Source organism: Mus pahari, chromosome X (assembly GCF_900095145.1).
Source record: "Mus pahari chromosome X, PAHARI_EIJ_v1.1, whole genome shotgun sequence".
Lineage (NCBI taxonomy): Eukaryota > Metazoa > Chordata > Mammalia > Rodentia > Muridae > Mus > Mus pahari.
Genome location: NC_034613.1, coordinates 80,465,805 through 80,485,269, shown reverse-complemented (window position 1 = coordinate 80,485,269; position 19,465 = coordinate 80,465,805). Strand labels below are relative to the sequence as shown.

Sequence of the window (19,465 nt, the reverse complement as noted above, 5' to 3'; positions counted from 1 at the left end):
CAAGTTCTGGAAGAAATCCCCTGAGCAGTGCTACCTAGAAAGATTTGTTGCAGGATGCAGTCACAATTCCTACAAGTTCAACAATAGTTCCTGGAAGAAGACAGCTTTGTTTTGAAGGTTACACTGTCCATGCAAGGCAGATCCCCACAACAACAGAACAACATCAACAACAACAACAACAACAGGGGAGAAGAGCATTTCTATAAGGAACCAAACATAGAGAGCTTACATAATGCAGGTCTTCCCCATTACAGCAGCACCCAATGGCAAGATTTGGAATGTGTGACTTCTGGTTCCTTATATGCAAAGCGGAAGACAATGCAGTGGACAGCGAGGACAGTGAGTCTTGCACTATTTACAATTGCTTTTCATGTCAGTAATCAAGAAAGGCAGCATTGCTAAGATCTAATTCTAACATGTGGATTTACACTAGCACTCCATCTCTGTCATGGTAAAGTATACAATGGCCTGTGGGGAGCAGGGTGTGCAAATTGGGTGGCCTGACTTACAGGTTCACCTAGGCGTTGATCAATGCCTTTGGAATGTAGTATCTAATTTTAGCCAAACAGATATTCATAAGATCAGTTAGTGACTTAAAACATTTCCTGCAATGAAGGTCTGGAGAGCTGGTCCAGTGGTCAAGAGCCCATATTGCTCTTGCAGAGGACCTGGATTTATCTCCCAGCACCCACATCCAGGCAGCTAACAATTATTTATATCTCCAGCTCCAGGAGGATCCCATGCCTCTGCCCTCTGAAGGTATTGACACTCATGTGCACATACCCCTGCATACACAGAACTAAAAATAATAACAATGAGTTTTTCAAAAAAATATTTCTTGCAATAAAACAGGGAGGCAGCACTGGTAAACAACAAGAAAATGGCGGGGCTGGGGTTGGCAATGGAGCTCAGTTGACAGAGTGCTTGTCTAACATATACGAAGCCATGTGCTTGATACCCAGCACTGCACAGAACTGGGCTCCATGGCGCATGCCTCTAACCTCAGGACTGAGGAGGTATAGGCAGGAGGACCAGAAGTTCAAGATCATCCTTGGCTGTATAGCAAGTTGGAGATCAGTCTCAGATACATTAAATTCTGTCTTTAAAAAAGTGCAAGGAAACAAAATGAAACAAACAAAGAGCAATGAAGCACAAAAGAGGAAGAGAAGGAAAAGGAAAAGGACGGACAGCAGAGCAGTTGCTTCTATTGCCTGTATGAGTTCTATATCAGCCACATGATCAGGCATAACCAATGACGACTTAATCTCATCTCACAAAACGACAGCTAAAATGAAAATTATTATACAGAAGACTATTAGAAATGCCAAGATGTTCCCGTTTGAGCGTATATCATACCTCAAGATATCAACTAATGGAGGTACAATAAGGCTATTATAATTATCATGGTATTCTAAAATGAAGCATTCAGAACATGAAGACAGATGATTCTTTTAAGTTTCATGTTTTAAGTCATAGGATACTCAACCCAGCATTTAAAAATAATACTGTCACATGTAGTGATAAATATTTAGAAGTACTTTTTCAGTTTCCTATAGTCTAAAAGAGAAAAAAAATCCTGTTCTTCCTGCCACAGTAAAACAAATAACTCTAACATGAAGGAGAAAAAAAAATGATGTCAAAGTAAAACACATTCTTTTGTCAGAAAATATGTTTAGAAGACATATAGAAAACATTGCTGAGGTTTGGAAGAAACAAGCATTAGAACAAATTATGTAGTGTGGGAGGTTTGCTATGCAGTCAGATTGAGTACAGCTATTTCTAACATGGCTCAGCTTGAAGTATGCGCAAGATTGTATTTTAATAATAAAAGTGTTTTTATGAGCAATGGACAAATGTGCTCCAAAGAAGGTATTCTCTGCAAAATATATGACTTCTTAAACCAAAACTAGTTTATTACTTTATGGGGAGACGAGGGAATTGTCAATGGGGTGATGGTGTCTTGGACTCCTGGTCTCCCAGCTATATGAGAAATATCATTCTGCCTTCTTTATGGGACCTTCCTCTATTAGCCCTCAAAATGTTGCTCCCAGGATCCCATCCTGGTAGATTTTGGAGTGAAGAACAACTTAATCAGAATTCGTGGAAAGACAGGTGGCTAAGGGGAGGATTGGGTAGCTTTAATGACCATTCTTTTGGTTCCCCTGTAAACCCTGGGTATATCGCTTCTCGGCCTTTTGGCTAAGATCAAGTGTAGTAAACCCTGGGTATACACAGCATCCACAGAAAGTCACTAACCTGTGCTATCATCCATCCCTCACCCCTCCCACTATGCTGACTTCTAATATCATTGGTGAGCTCTGCCTATCTCATTTTGTATTTTGTGGAAAGGAAACTATGTCGTACGTATTACGTCATATCTGGATTGTGAGATTTAGCTACATTCTTATAGTTGGTTGTCTAGTCTTCATTCTCCTTGCCATATAGATAGACTGCAACTTATTTGCCCAGTCTTCTCCTACTGAGCATTTGGGCAAAACTAACTAAGGGGCTGGGTGGCTCTGACCATATGTACAAGTTTCTTCTGAGAGGAATTACTATGTCACAGTCTTTCCTTTGAGACTGGAGTGTAGATCAGTGGTAAACCACATACTTAACATGAAAAACCGAGTTCAATTCCCAGCATTGCAAAAAAATAATTGTACTTACTTTGAATTTCTAATTTTACTACAAAACGCCTAGATAACAGATTTGTTTCCCAGTCTTGAAATTTAAAAATGTGACACTGGAGGTCTAAACACAATATTCTGCAAAGTGCTTTCCCATTCCCACATATATCGCTTCTGAATCCTCTGGGGGCTTGAGCAGGTAACTCATGGTTCATTAGTTTGAGGCATGTATATAGTTTAGAAGTCAGATGGATCTAATATGAAAGCTCTGCTTAATTGGTTAGTATCTAATTTGGGGAGAATTTTTTCATGATTTTCTTTTAGTGTGAAGAATTGTAGTTCTTATGTCATGAGCCTGTGGCCTGTTTGTACGTGTTTAACACATATGGAACATTCAACACAGTGCCCACTACAGTGTGACTATGAATGGCTGTACCATTTCTCTATCACCTACTGGGAAAAATGAGTAAGACCTCCAGCCTGGAACCAGTATAGAACAATTACCTTATAACTAAACAATTTGGAGCTACAATACAGTTTATTATTATGTAACTGCGCCTGCAGTCACTATTAGGCGTACTAGAGATGAAGCTTAGAGACCTGTGTGTCCTAGGAATGGGCTTTCAACATCATTCATTTGGCAATAAGCTCTACACATCATTCATGATGTTTCTATTAACCTATTATTGCTGTTGTTATTTTTCTTTAATGCCCATTTAAATAACCCTCAGCGTCCTTTTACACTGATGTCAGGTTCAGCATGCAAGAATTACGGAGAGGAAAACAAAAACCCCAAGTCAAAGACTTTGGCTGGAGGGAGGAGATTATATGAAAATGAATCCTGCTCAATAGGCTAGCCCTGTGTGGCCCTGCACATTATTACACAGGCTTACACTACCAGGGCTTGCTGCTTTATTTTCTAATCACTGTGTTTTCAAGTCCGCCTTCAAGATCATTGAGTGCGCTAAACTGTCTTTCCCCAAGCAGGGTCAGCTTCTCCAGCCTCCCTTATAACCCAGTTCATGCTGGGATAAAGAGGAAGGTAGGAATGTTAAAACAATAATACTATGGTCTGAGGCCAGCAACGGGTAATCAGACCCTAGCAAGGTAGAAGCTGTTACCTGGGAGATTATTGGAAGAAAATAGGCCTGGCTTGCAATGACTGACTTCATCTCTACCTTCCTTCTGTTCTCCTTCTCATCCTGCCCCCTGTGAGCAGATGGAATAATTCTTTTTCTATGTTTATTTCCCTGAGAAGCTTTGCTCAGGCACTAGCTAAAGACACAAGAGCTTCAAGACTATTGTTCCTCCCCTCCCCGACTATTGCTGGGTTTTCACCCCAAGCACTGAACTTAGATGGACAGCCTCTGTTAAGAAAACTCTAATTCAATGTGATACTGCCATGCCTCAAAGAAAGCCAATGTTTCAAACTTCAGTATTATGAAACAGGTAAATTAGGAGACTATTGTTCACATGAAGAGAAGATTCAACATAGCTTTCTTTAAACAATGAATAGAATGTAACAAATACAATTTGGAATACATTCAATCTTTTGAGGAGGCATCTGAGACAAAAAGCAGAAATAAGAAGTGGTTTGTACAACATTAATGTAAAATTTCAAAGTACTTTGTGAACATTTCTTACACATATCTAGCCAGTGTGTCTTACCATAAAAAAAAAAAAAAATCATTCAACCTATCTTGTCTCCAATTGGATAGGATAAAACAGAAACAAGGAATGGCAGAGCCCTGACTTTTGATTGGAACAGCAGGTCGGACAGACATACAGCAGTGGATCACATTCCGTGGTAAAACCATCACCTGTTTCCCTCCTTTAGGGTGGTAGATTTGGAATATAGAAAGACTGTGATTTGTTCAAATCCATACAATAATTTCATGAAAAACAAAACAAAACAGAACAAAGCAAAACAAAACAAAACAAAACTGTGTAACCTAGCAGGCTTCGGTGAATGGAGACTAACTTTCAGCTTCACCAGTCCCCAGCCTTTACACTTTGGGCCAGGCCAGTTCCCTCTGGTTATCCTAGGTTCCTCTTGTTGGCAGCTGTAGTGCTTCAGAGACCATGAATGACCTGGTTTGCTTGCTCTCACCATTCTAGAACCAGCATACTCTCCCACCATCCCTATCTCTGTCTCTGTCTCTCTGTCTCTGTCTCTGTCTCTGTCTCTCTCTCTCTCTCTCTCTGTGTGTGTGTGTGTGTGTGTGTGTGTGTGTGTACATGTGTGGAGATCAAAGAGCCTCTTTTCACTCCACGGAACTGGAATCATAAGCTTGTGATATTGTGCCCAAGTTCCAAATCAAACATAGATCTGCGTGTTCTGTGGGATTTTACAAAACAAAATCTCTCTCTAGCCATTTCTACCTCTTCCTACTCCCAGTCTGACAACCTCTGAAAACCATTCTGTGACAGGATCTAACATCCCAGGATACCACGAAATGATATTTCTGCATCTACCAGAATCAAGCCACTACGATTTTCCTCTCCCTTTACAGACAGCAGCAGGATGCTATCAGATAAGAAGGACCCTCAACTTGCACTATTCTTTTGCATAACTTAATTGAACCCAAACTCACACAGCTTTACCAAAACATAAGCACTGACTATCTCCTCTATCCAATCTGAAAGTCTTCCTTCTGTCTTTTCACCTCATTTGCTCTCTCTGCTGACTTTGGATGTTCTCTCTGGGAATTTACCCTCCCTTTCGTACCCTGATCGCTCAGTCATTTGAGAAATACATTTCTCTTCCCTTTCCATAATCCTTCCTCTGTTGGCTCTTTCTGTGTCTTCCTTGGGATTCTGTCCTGGAAAGATCTGAGGATAAAAATAGATTAATTTAGCCAAATTTTATGTACAGACAGGCAAGAATTAGGAAGATTTTAATAGATTGATCTGCAGCTCTTCTGTTCCCTTTCCCTAAGAACATAATAATGTACATTGTTTAGTGTACATTGTTTCTGTGCTGGCTGGTTTTATGTCAGCTTGACACAAACTAGTATTGTCTTAAGAGAGTGAACCTTAATTGAGAAAATGCCTCCAGAAGACTAGGCCTATGCGGGCAAGTCTGTGGGATATTTTCTTGATTGATGATTGATGTAGAGGGGCTGAGTTCATTTTCTTAATTAGTAATCAGTGGGGGAGGGTTCATCCCATTGTAGGTTGAACTTTGTGAACCTTGGCTGGTGGTCCTGGGTTCTATAAGAAAGCAAGCTGAGCAAGTGGGGGAAGCAAGCCAGTAAGCAGCACCCCTCCATGGCCTCAGCATCAGCTCCAGTCTCCAGGTCCCTATCTTGGCTTCCCATTCCAGACTTTGACTGGGCATATGTAAGCTAAATAAGCCCCTTTCTCCTCAAGTAGTGTGTGGTCATCATCACAGCGATAGTAACTGTGATTAAGATAGAGTCCTAGAGTTAGTTTTGTCACAGGATTGTTTAAGGTGACTGGTTATTGGTTTTGTTAAGATTTTTTGTTTTGTTTTGTATTGTTTTTCCGAGACAGGGTTTCTCTGTATAGCCCTGGCTGTCCTGGAACTCACTTTTGTAGACCAGGCTGGCCTCGAACTCAGAAATCAGCCTGCCTCTGCCTCCTGGGTGCTGGGATTAAAGGTGTGCGCCACCACGCCCGGTTTACATGGGTTTTTTTTTTTGTTGCTGCTGTTTGAAAAAGAAAATCGTGTTATATAGCCCAACCTAGCCTCACTCTTGTCAACCTTCCCATCTATTGTACCTAGGGTTTCTATTGCTGTGATAAAACACAATGAGCAAATTACAACTTAGGGAGGAGAGGGCTTATTTCAGTTTACACTTCCACACCACACTCTTTTATCACTGAAGGAAATCAGAGCAGGAACTTTTAAACAGGGCAGGAACCTGGAGACGGGAACTGATGCAAAGGCCATTGAGGACTGCTGCTTACTGGCTTGCTTAACCTGCTTTTTTTCCCCAAGAACCCAGATACTGGCCTAGGGGTATCACCATACATAGTGAGTCAGGCCTTCACATACCCGGCATCAATTAAGAAAATGCACTACAGACTTGCCTGTAGGCATATCTATTTTTTGAGACAGGTCTCTCTCCATGCTGTCCTATAACTTCCTAATGTAAACCAGGCTGGCCTTGAGTTCACAGACATCCACCTTCCTCTGTGTCCCAAGTGCTAGGATTTAAAGGTGCATACTACCAAGTCCAGAGCAAGGCAAAAAAAAAAAAAAAAGTTTGGAGGCATTTCTCAACTAAGAGTCCCTCTTCCCAAATGACTCTAGCTTGTTTCAAGTTGGTATAAATCTAGACAAGACACCATCTTAGCCTCCAACTGCTGCTATTACAGCAGTGAGTCACCCACCATTAGTACTATCCCGAGGCATCTTTCTTAGCAATTGTTTCAATCCACGTCCTTCTGAGGTGACCCACATTCACTGTCATCAATTTGAAAGCCACCTCTTCCATGTTGTTCCTACAATCTCCACTTTCAGTTCCAAAGTCTTTCCCGAGCTTCACAAACAACACTGAGTAGATAATAGTAAATGGAAATCCCATGGTGCCTTCCACACACTCCTCACTCCTGATGTTCGCTTGCAGTGACCACACTCACATGCTAGAGCCAGAAAAACTTGCCTTCCTTGACCCTGCCCCGACTTCACACTAGATGACCAACTCTTGATACGTTTGCCTCTCTAATATCTCCCAAGTTCTCCTTCTCCCATTTATGCCATAAATGAAAACTCATTAACTCTCTAGATTACTGCAATATCCTACTAACTGAAACAGAATAGCTTAACAAATAAAATACAAAAGTATAAAATAGGAGGTGGTGGTGTTCAACTTGCTATGATACATGTATGTATGGGTACATTGAACACTGAAGATTTCTCACATTTGGCAGTATTGGGGGTTGAACCTAGGTCCTCATACATGATAGGTAAGTGTTCTACCACTGAGCTATAATCCCAACCCTATATAAACTGTAAACTAAGAAAAAGTACTTACTGTAGATCCTCAAAGCTCAACATGAATTGAACTAGGTATAAAGGTGTCTGAGTTTACTCTAAAGCTGTATATGGCCACTGAACACTTGAAACTTTATTCTTAATTGAAATATATGATAGGTTATTTCTCTGATGCTGGTGAAATAAGCCAATTCAAGCCAGATTAGATTATATTAAAGGCAGGTTTATTGGGAAGCTGCTTTTGGGCTGGCAAGTTCAATGACCTCAAGGACCAAGGCCTGGGAAGGCACAATAGGGAAAGGGGGTGGGGGAGGGAGAGAGAAAGAGAGAAAGGTCATAGGTACAGAGAGGAGAGGAGAGAGGAGAGAAGAGGGGAGGGGAGGGGAGGGGAGGAGAGAGCAAAATGTCTGGGTTATATAGGGAAGAGCCTCTGGGGGAAGGGCAGCCCAGCCCTTGGGCTGGAAAGTTCAGGGTTGGGGGCAGGGTATGCCAGGTAGGGACTGAGGGATGCTGGGAGAACCTGGAGGCCAGGTTTACTTTGGTATGTAAGATATACACCTCAGTCCCTTGTTTCAGTATCTGAAACCAAACAATATATTTTAAGTATAATTAATATATATATATATATATATATATATATATATATATATATATATACTGGATTTTAGACTTGTATGAAAGAAAAACAGTAGAAAATAACCCAGTGGGTAAAAGCTTGATTGCCTGAGTTCAGATCCTCAGAAACCATATAATGCTAGATGTAATGACCATATATCTGTAATTACATGTGCCATCTTATATACTGTCACACACAAACATGTACACACATATGTACATACATATAAAATAATAAATAATACTTTTATATTGATGGCATGCTGACATAATATTCATGATACACGGCACTAAATAAGATACATCAAAATAGGAGGTGGTGGTGAGTGGGGGAGCTCCTCATAGAGGCAGAAGGAGGAGGGAGGGGATAGGGGGCTTGCAGAGTGGAAAGCAGGAAGGGGGACAACATTTGAAATGTAAACAAAGAAAATAACCAATTAAAAAATTAGGTCTTTAAGAGACCCTAAAAAAATAGACTGGTCCCTGTGTGCGTGCGTGCGAGTGTGTGTGTGTGTGTGTGTGTGTGTGTGTGTTTATGCCTGTATCTGTATGTATGTGTGGAGTATATGTGTGTAGTTGCAGGGCCAGAGATTACTTGGGTTGTCCTCAGTTGCTCTCCACATTATATTTTGGGAGAGTTTCTTACTGAACCTGAAAATCACCAGTTCAGCTAAATTGGCTGGCCAGCAAAATCCTTCTGTCTCCATCTTCCCAGCATTGAGATTACAGGTATATGGCACCATGCCCAGCTTTTACATGAGTGCTAGGACTCAAACTCAGGTCTTCATGTTAGCAAGACAAGCTCTTTACCAAATGAGTCATTGCCCTAGCTCTAGACTGATCCTTTTCTTGTCCCAAAATACAGCTAAAGCTTAAAAAAATACAATCTTACCTTCAAATGGTGGGACTTGTCTTAACTTGGGGATAAGGTTAATAGAGCCCTCCCTGCTGAGAGCTTCTTCCTCTCAATGGATAAAATATGGCTTTTTAAGAAGGCCCAATATATTAAGGTCACAGTTACAAGAAAGTTCTCTTAAGGGATTTCAGCATCCTGGCAAATATCCACACACTAGACTATTAAGTGGAAATGGTCTTTAAAGGTGGGGGCTGTGGAGTCACTTCTTTCACTTCTTCTTCTTTTTTTTTTTTTTTTTGGTTTTTCGAGACAGGGTTTCTCTGTATAGCCCTGGCGGTCCTGGAACTCACTTTGTAGACCAGGCTGGCCTCNAACTCAGAAATCCNCCTGCCTCTGCCTCCCGAGTGCTGGGATTAAAGGCGTGCNCCACCACGCCCGGCTGGAGTCACTTCTTTTATTTTTCTCCATATCACCTGGTATATTGCTGCATTTAGAAGTTGTCACCCTTTGGCTGGCTGTGAATCTGCTTGGTAAGGGACAGAGGTGTCTCTCACTTACTTCCTAAAATCCTATATCATTGGATGCTTTAAATCCTCTGCATTGCCTGAATGCTGACCTACGTACCTTTTTGATTTCTATATGCCCAAACACCAAAATAAAGCAAAGTACTGACCTTCTACTTGATATAAGCTTTTTTCCATAAGGAATTTAGCATTAGACAAATGGGTGCTTAGGAGAATAGTGAGATAAATAAATTCATTGATTCCATGGGCAAAACACCTATTATCAATCTGTAAGAAATGGGTATCACATTTGGACATGAACCAATAGGAAAATGTCTAACAATAACCTTGGGCAGAATTCCAGTTAGCCATAGAAAATACCCAGGGAAGCTTATTTGTACCAATACAGCACATTAAAAGCATCTTGCTTTTAAAATGTATGCTACTCTGAGTGGCTAAATAGATGGCGATACTACTAAAGGAAATACAGCGATAGCTGGAAACCCAGTCATCTTTTTGAGTACCAGTGGGTGAGTATCTATATCCCAAATGACATTATGCACCTTCTCTGCAAGACAGCAGTCTCTTGGCAATGCTCCACTTTAAAGTAAAACCCCAAATGAACTCCTGCTAATGTGGCACATTGAACCAGCCCTTCTTTATTTCCAAGGCCTCCTATGTTGATTGGTGCCACATCCATCTTCATATATGTGGACTTTTGTAGGCTAGAATTACAGCTTCCTTCTGACAATAGAATGTGTACCTCAAGAACTTGGCCAAGGTCATTCACTAAATCCTCACTCAGGCAGACAGCTTTTTGGACAGCTACTCCTTGTTAGGAAGAGTTTGTAGAGACCCCACTGGTCCCAGAGGATTAGTCTAGGCATAGTCAGAGGGTTGGGGCGATTTGAGAACAGTCCATGCCTACAAAAAGTGCTCCTCCCCCAAGAGGTAGGTTTCCAAGGAGAGTGGTTACATCATCTCATCCAAGACCCCTCAGCTTTTCTTTTTCAAATCCAAGCTCCTGAATCACCTTGTATCATATTTAAGCAGGAGACATTAAATAACAGAAAGCCAGTCAAGAGTAAATATCATAATAATGAAAAGTTCTCAGAAATGTATCCAATTGGATACCTTGGTAATATGGGCAAGAAGATTATACTCCCAAAACATAGACTACCATAAAAGTGAAATGATTTTCCGTGATTATTTTTATAATTTCTTCAGCAGTACTAATTTTTTCTATTTAGTTCTTTCCTTTTGTATTTTTCTGCAAAGTAAAATAAAACACCTGGGAAGACTACATGTTTTCCTTTTAGAAAATTTTCACCTGAAGTATATATTGAATATAATTCAATAGCATTATCAATTTGCACCTAAAATATGGATTGCTATAAAGCTTTGTTTATCCAGGAAATCCCAGTCTTCCTTTCAGTTACGGGGAGAAAAGACCTGACATCAGAGGTGGATTCTGAGTCTTGAAGTTTCGTTCCAAAACTGGCTTCTCTCAAATCTTTCACACACTTTCCAAAGTTACTTATGCCACTCAATATCCATACCCTGTTGCCTGTGGATGGCTGTTATCATGAGTGGCCCACATATGACTAGCTTGGGTGAATAGAGAAACACAGACTTTATAACATTTGAATGATGGAATTCTTAGGAATGCTTCATGATCAACAGAAAAAAAAACAAACAAATAAAAAACAGGAAATGGTAATTTCCCATTTTCCTGTCCCACTCCCTCTCTTCATCAAAAAACTTCATTAAGTAGTTACCATGTGCCTTAGTTACTGAAGCAAAATCCCAGGCAAAGGAAAGTTAGCTATGATAAATAAATCAAAATGTAGGACATAACCAACTCTATAGTGAAAGTTTGCTCCTAACAGAAAAGATGCTTCACAAAAATCTAGATTAAGCAGGTATTTAAATAGCCTATTTCAGCAGCCCACAGAAACCTTTTATCAAAGTAGATCAAAACAATTATTTCAACAGTTCCATTTTGGAACACACCTCTCTTACCTCTGTGGTGCTTGTGTCGCCCCAGCCCCGAAAAAAGATAGGAAGAGACTGTATCTCACTTGAAGAACATATTCTACAGTCACGAGATCATACTTTTCAGTTATACCGCTCTGGGTTTAGTGCCTACCTGTGGCCCTTCAAAGGGATCTTTAGGGAGTTACTTAGTTTCTCTGAAGGAATTCTGACAATCCCTTATTTCTGCACATGTGTGGAAGGTGAAGGTGAGGCACTGCTGGGTTTGGCTCTGGTCAGTTACTACCTGAGAGAAGCTGTCAAAAGCCAAAGTGAAAGAATAAACTGAACTTAGTCCCTTCCAGGATTACCTCTGCATACCCCTCTCAGGCCAACTAGTCAAGGAGTGGAACCGCTAAAAGGTAAGAGGGAAAGAAAATATATTAAACTAGTGCTGGATACTGCCTTTCTCTCTGCTGCCCAAACTCTTTATCCAAAGGTGTATGGTTTCAAGTTTGTATTTTGCGCTTATTTAAAATGTATATTCTGGAAGATTTTGTAATTCACCTTTAGCAGTCAGTTTTTTCCACTGTTAAACCATGAGTTGTTTAGTGGCCCAGAGGAATTTTTAAATAACCAACTTATCAGGGCAATTTATATGACAGAAGTGCACAGAGGCCACATGACTTATGTCACACAGTCACTGACTAATGGGTTAAGAAGTAGTTAATATTCAAATACCCTAAAAACATGCCTCAAAACATAGAAACTGCTCTAATATAACTCCCTGCTGGTTATCTGATTTCAGAAAGTTGACCCAAGCCTGCCTTCAAACCCTTATTAAGAAATAACAGTTCAGCCGGGCGTGGTGGTGCACGCCTTTAATCCCAGCACTTGGGAGGCAGAGGCAGGTGGATTTCTGAGTTCGAGGCCAGCCTGGTCTACAGAGTGAGCTCCAGGACAGCCAGGGCTATACAGAGAAACCCTGTCTCAAAAAAACCAAAAAAAAAAAAAAAAANAAAGAAAGAAAGAAAGAAATAACAGTTCAATAGTGGATTAGCATTGAAATCTGTAAGTCCAGATTATGTGGGGGCTCACATAAAATTCTACACCAAAACAAAACAAAAAAACAAACCTCTTTTTAAAAAAAATGTCTCCCTTGTGTCAAACTGCCACAGCCAATCAAAACATTTTACGTTTTAACTTGGAAGAAATCCTTGAGGAAAGGATAACTCTAGTGTGTGTCTTGGATTTGGGGGTTCAAAGAGCAGTATCCCCAAGTTGTATAGGATTTCAAGCTTCAAGAAACCTACAATCCATTTGACATGTTGTTTGTTTGTTTGTTTGTTTTTTAATTCCTTGAGGCCAGGTTGCTGAAGTGGTTGAGAAGAAACTTCCCCATTTACCTAAAGGATAGAACAAGTGTGGGAGAAGCTGCTTAATAGAGACACAGTTACTGAGAGAGAAGAAAGCTCTACCCGTTTCTGTACTTTCATTCTTAAAGGCATGCATCCCCATTCTAAATAAACGTAGCATCTCCAGGTTGCCATTGCCTGACTAGAAATCTTCAGGATCGTACTAAAAAAGGTTCCTTTTCAACGTACGCTATTTCTACATGCATCCTCAAGGTATATATCAGAGGAATGAGGGTGTTTTGTTTTCATATAGTTTTCGTTTGCCATTAGGTATGAAAGAAAGAAAGAAAGAAAGAAAGAAAGAAAGAAAGAAAGAAAGAAAGAAAGAAAGAAAGAAAGAAATCGTTCCTGAGCTAGAATTTAGAACTTCACCAGGGAAGCAGTTCAAGGTTTCTGAAGAAGAAAACCATTTTAAAACTGTGACAATGCACCTAAAGGGGAGGGGGGGGGAAGGTCATTCTCTCTTCTCCCAAAGCACAAAAAAAAAAAAAAAAACCAAACACAACATATCCCCAGCAGCCCGTTTCCTACCCAGCCAATACAATAATGCTTTGTAAGCTGAGAACTGTGTCCGGTATAGGAGCTAAGTATAAACAGCTGAGAAGGGTTAGGCTGCAGCTCCATTCTCATTTACATGAAAATCCTGTAAGCATCGTTTTTTTTTTTTTTTCCTCGCTGGCTGCAGGCACAGAAGGAACTCTTTTGTGCCATAGCCACGCATACATTTCCATCCTTTGTCTTTACTTACCAGTCGAGGCTGTGGGCATGTGTGCTCTATTTCCTCCATGGTTTCTGAGGGAGGTTCATTGGAAAGGGATTTTGGGATACCTGTTTCTGACTCAGCATCAGTGGTAAGTACTGGCATGGCCAGTGAATGCTCCCTCCAGCTCTACACCCTCTGGGAGTCTCCTCCCAGGCAAAGAATGTTTTCTTTGTCACGTATTTTTCTCTTCCCTACCCATCCCCCTTCTTCTTCCCTTCTTTTTGTCTTTCCTGGGGGGAAGTAAAGAGGTTACCCGCCCCCCCCCCAACGCACACACCACCCCTTTCTTTCTCGGAGAAGCCCAGAGGCAGGGCCTCAGTTTATCACTATAACAACCAGACAGCACGGGAGCGTCTGGTGCGGATACAGTATCCTCATTTGCATGGAGCACGCTGGTTGGTTACTGTCATCATAGTACCACTCCACCTGGGAGCGGCCGGGGCCCATTGGCTGGCCTGCCTTACCCACGGGGCCTGAACTTGCTGCTTTTGTTTTTTGTATTTAATACACTTGTGAAGGTCTCTGTCAGTGCCTGGTAAGGACTCCCTGCACTTCTTAGATAAGATAAAGCTGTTTCCTGAAGTGCCCCAGACGCATCGCAAAAGAGCATAAAGGACCATTCCCTGGCATGGAGTATTTAATGCAGTTGTAGTCAGAACATTTGCTAAATAGGAATCATTCTGAAGGCAGAGCCACTTTAAAGCCCCAAACCACTAGGTCAATTGCCAGCTGGCGTCTGAGGGCTTGTCCGGCAACTCACTGTGGGCATCTGAGTGTTCACCTTCTGGACTGCATAAGACAGGAACATTGACAGATGCCTAAGGCCTGTTGTAACCCTGTCTATCCCTGGGGCTGCTACAGGAGGAAGTTTGAAGGAGGTAGGTTGTCTTTGACAGCCTGCCTCCCTCAGCCAGCCTTTCCCCCATCTGTCCCACAGCACACTTATCTAACATCCCTATATCCTATAATATAGGACCTAGACTCCTATTCAAGTGCTCATGGAAATCTGAGAAAAAAACCCCACAGTGATATGCCTTAGTGTTTACATTATCCTAAAACATCAGTGTAAGAGACTGGAGTCTGAAGACACACATTCCAAGGAAAGAACTTGCAAAAGTGTTTGTTCTAGTGAAATGCCATGTCTAATATTAGTAAGAAATAAAATCACTAGTATTTGTTAAGCACAGGTGCAGTGCCAAGTACTTTACTTAGATCTTCCTTCATCTTCATAAGAACCCAAAGCAGATCCTATTATTATCCCCACGTTCTAAGTAAGGAAATTGCAACTTAGAGTAATTGCGTAGGGTCTCAAAGTTCATAAGCAATGGAGCTGGCATTTGAAGAAGAGGGGGGAGGAGCAGGGAGGGATACAGCAAGTGTAGCACAAAAGGAACTAAGGAAGAATCCACTTAAGCCAAATAAATCCTTATGTTTCTAAAGCTTTCATTTTTGTCGCTAACTACGGTTTCCATCCAAGTGTGGCCTCAGACCAGTAGTGGACATCAGAATCACCAGCCAGCAATGTTTTAGGAGTGAAAATTATTGGTCCCATAACAGATCTAAAATCAAATTTTGCAGGTTTGAGGTGGGGCTTGCATTTGCATTTTTAATGAGCTTCTTGGTAATTCTAATGCTGCAGGTATGGGGACCATAGCTTGAGAAACAGTGGTTCAAAGGATGAAATAAAAATACCAGTCTTGTCTTTCTTTATTTTTTAAGATTTATTTATTATATATAAGCACACTATAGCTGTCTTCAGACACACCAGAAGAGGGCATCAGATCCCATTACAGATGGTTGTGAGCCACCATGTGGTTGCTGGGAATTGAACTCAGGACCTCTGGAAGAGCAGTCAGTGCCCTTAACCGCTGAGCCATCTCTCCAACCCCAGTCTTGTCTTTCTTAAAAGAAGTGAGGAGGATCGAATGGATGCATTATCACTTTTCACAAATTCAAACCTGGCCTGCTAAAGTATAGAGGCACTTTTTTGTTACTTCTCAAATAAACAAAAGTCTAGCCTTAAAAGAAGAAAAAGAGGTACTGTAGTAGAATAGTACTTAAGTTGACCATTAAGAACCTGTCAATTTAAGCCAGGCATGGAGGTGCACACCTTTAGTCCAAGCACTCCAGAGACAGAGGCAGAAGGGCCTCTGAATTCAAGGCCAACTTGGTCAACAAAGGAAGTTCCAGGACAGCCAGAGCTACTCAGAGAAACCCTGTCTTGAAAAAAACAAAAGACAAATAAACAACAACAAAAGCACTAAAACAAACAGACAAACAAAAGCCCACCAAATTTGTCAGTTTAAGTCAGGATGACATAGCTCACCTATGCTTAAGAGAACTCTAGGGACTAGAGAAATGGCTCAGTGGTTAAGAGCACACACTGCTGCTTTTGCAGTGGCCCTGAGTTCATTTGTTAGCACACAAGATAGATACCTCACAACCAGGGAGCTCCAATGTCTCTGGCCTCGAAAAGCACCTACAATCACACACATATACCTATGCCCACCCCCACGGATACATGAATATACACATAATAAAAATCTCTTTGGATAAAAAAGAACTCCGGTGATGCAAAACTCCCACCTACTATCGGGCCATCTTGAGAAGGGTCCTGTCCTTCCTCTTCTGCCTGCCCTTCTAGAAACACAAAACACTCAGGCCACAGGTTTTGCTCTACTGAGATGACCAGCATGGAAGAAACAAGCCCTGCACTACATCTTAAAATGTAAAAAAAAATCACTTTATTGTAATGAATGCACAAATAAGGACATCATACAACTAGATTAAAGTAGCCACTCCAAAAAAATAAGGTTGGTCAGTCCCAAAATCTACATGGCAAGGAACTTTTACTATATGGTTAGAATGGTCATTCTGAAGTCCTAGAGCTTCACTTGGGCCTTTACATTTTCAATGTTATTTAAAGGCCCCTTTTCACCTGCAGTGGACTGTAAGTGTGCCATTATCAGTCTTGATACTTTTCATCTGGATCCATCCCCTGCCCCTCCCACACCCCCACACCCCATACCCCCACACCCCCACCAGGAAGTGGTTCTCAGAGTGTTGTGCTCCAAGGATCGGCCCAACAATCCTGGCAACTCTTCAGACATTCTCACTCCTCACTGACCTACTAAATGAGAATGGAGCCTAGGAATCTGGGATTTTAAGAGCAACTCCTGGTTTAGTAGGTATTGTAACACTCGATAGTTTGTGTGTGAACCATGAGCTAGAGTCACGTATTTATACTGGAAAGCACCTAACTCCCAGGGCGTACTGGGTCAGTGAGCTGCTGGTATGGTTCTTAACTGGTCCTCTAATTCCCTCTCCAGAATAAGAGGCTCACCATAAGGTAAGAGGTCTGCTTGCTAATTGAGTTCCTGAAGCCCCTTCCCCCAGGGCCTGGACCACAATCTTGCACCCCCAGCTCTCTGCATTTCTGTTTCAAAATGGTCAGATACCTTCCCCCCTCCCTGTACGTCACTGTCTCATCAAAGCAAAGGCTGCTGCTCCATAAAATGTGGATTTTCATTGAGTCCCCCATGTCAGACTCTTCCTTATCCTGTGTTCTCTCCAGCTTTGGCTTCTAGTTGCCCTGAGAGTCAGCTAACCAAGGCCATGGCTACTAATCCTATTCCAGCCTAGTCTTGGCTTTTTCCATCCCTTTTCTCTACAACTGAGATGGCAGGTGTGTGCCACTATGAGCCACTATGGTACTCTTGTCATAGGGAAAAAAAGAACATTACGTCCTTCTAAAAGGCATGTGAGGCTGGACTAGTTAGCACATGTACAACTAGAAAGGCATGTGGAGCTCAGTGCAAAGAAATCCGAAAGCTGAAGGAAGGAACTAGGCTATGTGTAATTATCAGAAGCAGAGGAGATGCACTGGCCCCTTGAGGCACATCTAGATTTGATAACCTCTTTCTCTCCCGTTGAATTTCATCTGAGTCCACATCTCCAGTTTTCCCTCTGTGGCTCAAAGTTAAGGTCTAAACCTTGACAGTCTGAAGAGAAGCAGCCATGTTAAGTCATGAAACCCATGCATAAATCCTTTCCCTCTATTTCAGGAAATTCTTGATAATAAAGAGAATTCCCAATGGGAAGTGTGGTGCCCTTTTAAGAGTACTTTCCCCCAGTAGATGGTATCATTGTAGCACAAAATCTAATATTGTGAACTTTCAAATGAATAAACAGATTCCGTGTGCTTAGGTGAGTTAACCAATGTTACATAGTAAATGATGAGTCCAAATTTTTTGAATCAGAATTGAACACTCTTTTCCACTAAGCTATACTGCTTTGCTGTTCAATATAACTAGATTTACTTTGTTAAAAAAATATTGGGTGGTTCAAGCTCTTCTTTCATTGTAGCCTTTACTCCTTTTCTACTGAAGTCATGAAACATGACTTATACAGTTCATTTAAAATCTGTATAACTATGGATCTAAACATCAGAGGTTCTCACATTTACTTCTGACAGAAAACTCAAACATTTTGGTTAAGAACGAGATTAATACAAGGCCAGGATTCATAAAGGTATCTGGGGGGGGGGGAGGGACTGGAAAACAAAACAGAGCTTCAAACTTATTTTTGAAAAGAAAAAATAAAAAGATCCAGAAGATAGAATTGAAGTTGTTTCATTCTTAAATGTATTTTCTACTTTTTAAAAATCTTCTGTAGTAACCAAGAAAGAGTTAGCCTTCACTCATTTGTATGACCAAAATGTATTGATTCTGAGCCCTGTTTTGTGGCACTAAGGTGCAACTGCATAAACCCAACACATCAAACCTATAGTATATTGAAAATGTGGCTGACAAATTCTAGCCTAGTATCTTATATGTAAAATAAACAGGCTGGCCAGCAGGCTCAGTTGGCAAAGGCACTGCCGAGCCTAAAAACCTGAGTTTGATCCATGGTTCCACAGGGTATAAAGAAAAAAGCAACTCAAAAGTTATCCTCTGCCATCTACACTCATGCAATGGGCAGTGACAGACAGACAGACAGACAGACACACACACACACACACACACACACACACACACATACAAATAAGTGTAATTTGGAAAGTGTATTTAAGAAAACACAAATATTTGACACTCTAAGTTCTTCATACCAAAGGGAACAGACAGCAGAGCATTAATGGCTCTGCTATGTTTGAGAAAGTCTTGAAAAGAAATACATTTTTTTTTCTCAAAATACAACAGATATGTCTAAATACTGATGATTAAGTGCAGTAGAAATATGATATATTTTGTTTTATTATATAAACCAGATATAACAGGGATTTGGGGCAGAAATTAGAGTTGCCATTAGCTGTAAAAAAAAATCATTCTGACATTAGCAGCTGCGTAGTCAGTAAAGAATTATTGTTGCTATCACTTGGTGGTATTTATAAACACTTTTATATTCTAAGTGCTTTACAATCACTTATTGTCTAATTAATATCTAATCATCTGTTTACAAGTAATAATCACACATGTAGTGCAGTTTAATCAAAACTCCAAGTGTCGCTCGCAGACATCGCACTCAGGATGCTGTGTAAATTTTGGTCCTTCCCTCATGGGATTTGAGTCTAACATGTGACCGAAACACAAAATGCTATAGACAAAAATGGATAAAAATTCCTCACTTGGATTTGAACACTCTTTAAATGTAAAACTTTTGCATATTAAATGAATTAAGTAAATGTCAGCCAATAAGTAAAACTCTAGGTAGTTTTCTACTTTTTTGTTGTTTTGGGTTTTTTTTTTTTTTT

General features: G+C 40.8%; 1 protein-coding gene across 2 annotated transcripts in view; it reads right to left on the bottom strand.

Moving 5' to 3' along the window:
• Pcyt1b (phosphate cytidylyltransferase 1, choline, beta) overlaps positions 1–19,465 on the bottom strand; it is a 92,030-nt gene that overhangs the window by 55,132 nt on the left and 17,433 nt on the right. The window contains exon 1 of one of the 2 annotated variants that reach the window (XM_021187865.2): positions 13,702–14,054. The exons of the other annotated variant lie outside the window; for it this stretch is intronic. Coding sequence (XP_021043524.1) covers positions 13,702–13,818 — 117 coding nt within the window. The 5' untranslated portion in view covers positions 13,819–14,054. Of the gene's footprint in view, positions 1–13,701; positions 14,055–19,465 lie in introns of those variants that run through there. 2 annotated transcript variants of the gene reach the window in all.